Source organism: Otolemur garnettii, unplaced genomic scaffold (genome assembly GCF_000181295.1).
Source record: "Otolemur garnettii isolate 467f Iridium unplaced genomic scaffold, OtoGar3 scaffold00033, whole genome shotgun sequence".
Taxonomy (NCBI): domain Eukaryota; kingdom Metazoa; phylum Chordata; class Mammalia; order Primates; family Galagidae; genus Otolemur; species Otolemur garnettii.
The window spans coordinates 16,879,615-16,886,174 of record NW_003852428.1 but is presented as its reverse complement, the minus strand read 5'-3'; the positions used below and the strand labels follow the sequence as shown (position 1 = coordinate 16,886,174).

Sequence of the window (6,560 nt, the reverse complement as noted above, 5' to 3'; positions counted from 1 at the left end):
CCCCAGGAGCTGGACCTCAAACTCTAATATTACATCTTCCCCTTGTTCAATCTATCCAGGAAAATGTTGTTTCTTTTCTTGTGTCATTTGTTTGGGGATTAAACGGGGATAATTTTGAAAGTTTTCAGATATATTCTTAAATGAAACAAAGCAAGCTGCAAATATATATTTAAAAGTGTGTAAATATGGTATTGTTAAAAAAAAAAAGTCACTTCATACACATATACACAAGGAAAAGACAGGGAGCATCTGCTCATCCAGGTGTGATAGGTAGGAACATATATCCCTCACTTCTGATGTTTCCTTTCACATGGAAGGATTCCACTGGACGGGCACACCTGTCTCCCTTCACTCCTTCCTGCTTCACAGGTGGGTTTGTGGGAGGAAGTAGGCTCTGGACTAAGCCCCTCCTGCCTTTCCCTAAGGATCTCCCTGCCCTGGAGGAAGGGATCTGGCCCCACTCCCTGGCCTTGAGTGTTCCCAGGGCAGGTCCCTGGATAGTGAAACACAACTAGCCCAGAGTGAGAGACACAATTCAAGTCTACTCCCAGGGTGAAGCTTCTCAAGGCAACAGCAGATAATCCAAGAACAAACCCTTATTGAAGGTAATCTCATAAATCAGTGATGTATCCCTTTGTTTTTTAATGGCTTTTCATTTATTCATTGACGTACCCCCTTTTTAATCCCCCTTTTTAAATAGCATTCATTCGTTCATGCAATAGGTATTTATGGAGAAACACCCACGAGACAGGTGCTGTTTTGATTACTGAGGATAGAGCAGTCATAAGGCAAATCTCTGCCCTCATGGACCTCATATTTTAGTGGGAGAAAGAAAACAAGATAACTAAGTAAAATATTTAGTAGGTTAGATGCTAACAGGAGGAAAATGGGAAGGGACAGGGAATGGCAGTACACCTGGGAGGGCTCACAATTTCACTGGGCTAGCACACATTCTAACTGAAATGCACCCGAGTTTAAGAGTCTCCTGGACAGCAGGAAGTTTCCTAGATTTTAACAAGTGGATCAGCAACAGAACTGAGTTACCTTCCCCCTGCAGCCCTCTAGGAAGGTCAGCGTATTTCTGTAAATGTGCTTGGTGCCTATGGGTGAAGAGGCTCCGTGCAGGGAGGGCCCAGGGGAGCTGGTATTGAGTCCCTCCCCTATACTGGGCAGTGGTGCAGGCCCTTCAGTTCGGTCCCTTTGTACCTTGGGGCAGTTAGCAGGCCTGTTTATCAAGTGCCTGGCTGCACCTGCACACTGGCAAGGGGAAATTCAGCAATCAGGGAGATAGAGTTCATAACGCAGGCAGACACAGTCAGCCTCTGTCTCTCCACCACACACAGAGAGTCCACTGACCCACCAAGCCTAAGACAGTCTTTAGAACAGAGCTTCACTGAACACAGAGCTAGACAGCTCCCCCCGCAAACCAGAACATGTTTCCTAAAAAAACTGCTTCAAATTTGCTTTAATATAACTCTTAGACTTTGAGGAATCTAATCAAAACCTTCATAAAGAGGCATTGTCCTTTGACTCAGCTTTTCCATTTCAGTAGGAAAAACACTGCACAGGAAGAAAATGAAGCAGAGGAAGAAAATGTAATTTAAAAATACTGTTGAGCTGAGTCTGCTTTGCTGCCTTGGGACAGTAATTTATAGGAAAAGGCAGTGCTGCTAGAGCCCCCCAGGGAGCAGCTTGGACAGGGGTTGATCACACTTCTGCTGGAGCCCCTAGGGAGCGGCGTGCACAGGGGTTGATCATACTTCTGCTAGAGCTCCCTAGGGAGCAGGTTGGACAGGGGTTGATCACACTTCTGCTGGAGCCCCTAGGGAGCAGCTTGCGCAGGGGTTGATCACACTTCTGCTAGAGCCCCCTAGGGAGCAGCTTGCACAGGGGTTGATCACACTTCTGCTGGAGCCCCTAGGGAGCAGGTTGGACAGAGGTTGATCACACTTCTGCTGGAGCCCCCTAGGGAGCAGGTTGGACAGGGGTTGATCACACTTCTGCTGGAGCCCCTAGGGAGCAGGTTGGACAGGGGTTGATCACACTTCTGCTGGAGTCCCTAGGGAGCAGCTTGCACAGGGGTTGATCACACTTCTGCTGGAACCCCCTAGGGAGCAGCTTGCACAGGGGTTGATCACACTTCTGCTGGAGTCCCTAGGGAGCAGCTTGCATAGGGATTGATCACACTTCTGCTGGAGCCCCCTAGGGAGCAGCTTGCACAGGGATTGATCACACTTCTGCTGGCAGCTTTAGATAACAAATTTGTCTTACGGTTCAGGGGCATCACTGAGGCCTTAAATAAGTGTGCAGGCTTCAGCACATCAACCCTGGGGGCTCCCTGAGCTGAGCTGCTCTAGCAGACGCTCACATCACCTGCCCTCACCTAGGCTAGTCTCTCACAGTGAATGAGGGTCAGGGATAGGAGAGACTGGCCACCGGAAACCAATACTTAGTGAAAGGAAATGTTGATAACCACCACCAGAAGCAAATAATAATAATAAACTATACATCGGACTTACTATGTGCCACCTTACTCTTATTATTGAATTAGTTCAGGTAAGAGCTCTTGAAGTTGGTCTTGTTTGCCTCACAGATGTGTAAGGTGAGACAGTGTGTGTAAGTTGGGCAAGTCCCCAAGGCTGGTAAACCATAGAGCTGATATTTTTACCCAGGATTTCTCAGCCCATGCTACTAACTAACTACTAAGCAAGCTGCTGTGTGTTACATAGTACTCAACTGAATGGAATAGTTGGTTCAGGCCTTTGTAACAAAACAGCATAGATTAGAGAACTTAATAACGAGATATTTATGTCTCCCCCATTCTGGACGTCAGAAAGTCCTTTGGTGTTTGGTAAAGGAGTGATTCCTGGTTTATGGCTTAGAAGGCAACTTCTCACTGTGTATTCCCAGGGGAGAAGGGGTAAGGGAGCTATCTCTTGGGTCTTTTTTATTAGCATACAAATCCCATTCATGAGGGCTCCACCCTCATCCTGTTCTCCTCCCAAAGATCCTACCTACTAAATACCATTGCCTTTGAGTTAAGATTTGAACACATTAATTTTGAAGGGCAAAGACATTCCCATCATAGTATTGACTTAAGCATGAGAATTCTATACTGTACTGTTCCTACTCAGCTTAAGTAAGCCTTGAAGTTACTTAAAATGAATTTAGGTACAGTTGAGTCCTCTAGCAAACCTATGATACAGAATTCACCCTCTTATTTCCAAATGATCTCAAGGTTGGAGAACCAGTTTTGGGGGCCAAAAAAAACCAGGGAAAAGAGACACACCAGAGGTATGATGTGACTTAGAAGGAGATGAAGAATGGGCCAGAAGTGTGCCCCTTTCATGCAGGGGTCAGTGAGTGTAGGTCCCTGGGCCAAATCAGCCAGCTGCCTAGTTTAATAAACAAAGTTTTACTAAAGCACCCCAATCTCTTACCTATTTGTTTAGTATTGTCTGGAGCTACCCACAAGTTGAATAAGTTTGACAGAGACCACATGAATTGCAAAGCCTAAAACAGCTACTATCTGGTCCTTTATAAGAAAAGTTTCCCATCTCCTGCTCTAATACATTACAGCATTCCAGGGATGGAACTTAGAACAAATTAATGCGAAGCTGTAAAGATATATTCAACATAAATGCCCCCCTTTTCCTTCTGTCCTTCCATATTGCTCAAAGCAAAGCTACAGATACTCTCAGATATAAGAGATCCTCCTGGGAGCAGGCTGGGTTTAAGGTTGCTGTATCAGTTTGCTAAAGCTGCCAAACAAAGCACCATAGCTGAGGGGCTTAAACAATAGACATCCTCTCACAGTCATGGGGGCTGGAAGCATGGAATGGGGAGTCAGCAGGATGGGCCCCCCAGGGCTGTGCAGGAGGGACCTGCTGCAGGAAGGACCTGCTGCAGGAAGGACCTGCTGCAGGCCTCTCTCCTCGCTGGCAGATGGCTGGCTGCTCCTCCAGTCTCTTCACATCATCGTTCACATGCGTGCCTGTTTCCAGAGGCACCCGTTTCCTTTTCACGAGGACACCATCAGTTTGGATTAAGGCCCACCTGATGATCTCACTTCTATTTGATTATCTCTGTAAAACTTTATCTCCAAAGAAGCTCCCATTCTGAGGCACTGGGGATTAGAATTCCAAAATACTAATGTCAGGAGACACAGTTCAACCCACAGCATTTTTGAAACTAGAAACGATCGCTTCTGTTGGTACAGCCAGGCTGTCAGTGCTCCCCACTCTATGTGTAGCAAGTACACCTGTGTGCCTAGCCAGACTGGAGTGGGGTTTATTTAGAGTCTGGGGGGTGGCAGGAGAGAGGAAACAAAGGAAGCATTTTGTGGGAATACCTGAACACCAGGAGGCAACGACCTCCTTTCTCCTAATCACCTGGTTAATTTCTCCCTTTCTCTGGGCACTTATGCCACCGGTAGCTAGAATATGAAAGGCCTGTCCCAGTTATCCCCACAGGCTGAGAGACCCCTATCAGTGTTCCTTTTCAGTAAAGACCCCCCTCGACAGCACCCTGAGCAAGACACATTGGTAACGTTTAGGAACAATGACCAGAAGAGAAGAAAGGAATATTTGACCCTGGTTCAGTTTTGAATTTGCTGCTACTTCTACTTTTGGCTGCGGGTAGGGGGAGCCTGGGCCTTGGCAGACCTGCAGCGGGGTCCTTCCCCGGGAAGCGTAGGCCCCAGCCCGAATCTGAGGACCACTCCCCGGCCAGCTGCCCCTGCAGGCGGCTCAGATTTTCCTCCTTGTTTTCCTCGGTTTGTTTGTAGGCGAGCAGAGGACCAAGTCCAGTTCCACGTCCTGGACCACCGGAGCACGGTCACTACTCCCCGGCCTTCTTTTCCTTGCCACCCTCGGGCTGCCGCAGACAGACCCCAGAGGAGGCCGTGCCCGCCAGATCTTGGGCAAAGGCGGCCACCTCGGGCTCCCGGCAGGAGCCAAAGTCCACCTCCCAGCGGCTCCCCTTCCCTTCCCCAAAGAGCACCTCTCCTTATTCCACCCCTACTGGCCCCATAATCCCGAACCCCAGGCCCCAGCTGAGCACTGCCCCGCCCCTCCACCCGTCCCGACTCGCCGCTCCCGGTGCCTGCTGAGCGCGCCCCGCGCCCCCCCCACCCCCGGCTTCTTCCCCAGGGTTCGGCCCTCCGCTGGCGGTCGTGGTTCGGCCCCTCCGCTTGGGGTCTAAGTGCCTCGGCTGGAGACATCCTCCCTCTTGTCCCTGTTGCCCTTGCACCCCCTTTTTCTCCCTGCGCCTCGCCACGGCCTCCGCCTGGACCCCAGGGCAGGCCCCTCCAGGGCGGTGAGCCCCACCCCCAGGGCCCAGTCCCTAGAATCGGTTCCGGCCTTGAATCCCCTCTTCCCGCCCTCCTGCCTCCGCCGGCCCCCGCAGCCGCCGCCCACCTTGCCCTGGCGGTAGTAGTAGCTGTGCTCTTTGGGGTCCAGGCGCCGTGGAGGGATGTAGCTGAAGGAGGACAGCGCCGAGATGGGCGGAGGCCGGGTCTTGCCCCGCAGCGTAGCGGCAGTGATCTCCTCCTCCTCCTCCTCCTCCTCCTCCTCTGCCTTCTTCTCCTCCCCGTTGCGCGAGTCCAGCGGCCCCGCCGCGGCCATGGTGCGTTCAGCTAGTCCAAGGACCCAGTCGGCGTCCGCTGGCCGCAGCTGCAGGCTGCCCAGCACCCGCGTTCGGCCAGCGTCGGTGTTTGACGGTTGCCTGGAAACCGCGGCCTGGATACACCGAGCTGTCAGTCTAAGGCTCTGGGTGGGGCTGCGCTGTGGAGGTCTCCCGAGTCTCGGCCGCTTTCACAGGCAGGATTTAAGAAATTCTCTCTCTCTCCCTCTCCCTCTCCCTCTCCCTCTCCCCTACCCTCACATGCTTTCTTTATCCTAATAACGCAGAACATATGAGCTGGCCATGAATCAAATACCTGCCCACTATGTCCCTAAGTCCTAAGGGTCACATCAGCCTCTTTGGGACCAGCTGGAGAAGTTGACAGATGCCATTCCAGCATCATGGAATTCACCCCAGTGCTCAGATCCCACATTCTGTGTCACTTTGCACTGCTGTGGCCCAGGGTGACCAAGTGTCAGCAGCTCTGGGATCTCCATCTGCCAGGACCAGTGCTGCCGGTGTCCCCACAAGCCGGCTCTGTGGGCGGTTCACAGGAGTACCTGGGGTGCAGGGTCCACACTGCAGCTGAAACCTTTTGCTGTTTCTCTTACTTCTGAACAAGAGGGAAGCTTTTGAGAGATATGGTAGAAAGTAGTTTTTCTGTTAATTTGAGGCAAGGAAAGAGGGCTGGCAGACCACTCGGGGGCAGAGCCACCCACCGCCTGGACAGCACCATGTGTTAGCCAGAGACTCTCCCCCAGCATAGCCAGTCAGCGGGGAAACTCAGCACATCCACACGTCCTTCCCTCCCTGTTGTCCGTCTGTTAACTGTGGTGGGGAGCGGAGGGAACACAGCCTGTGAGGACATCAAAATATTCTTTTCTCTTTTTTAATCTCCTGTTGAAAATGCTAAGGATTTAAAATAAGATTGTCTCCAA

The 6,560-nt window shown here is 51.1% G+C and overlaps 1 protein-coding gene across 1 annotated transcript in view; it reads right to left on the bottom strand.

Moving 5' to 3' along the window:
• The window catches only part of CUNH5orf49 (chromosome unknown C5orf49 homolog), a 13,684-nt gene extending 8,060 nt beyond the window's left edge, over window positions 1-5,624 (bottom strand). Inside the window, exon 1 of the mRNA XM_003789573.2 lies at window positions 5,418-5,624. Coding sequence (XP_003789621.1) covers window positions 5,418-5,624 — 207 coding nt within the window. The remainder of the gene's footprint in view (window positions 1-5,417) is intronic.
• Between the last annotated feature and the right edge of the window lie 936 nt (window positions 5,625-6,560).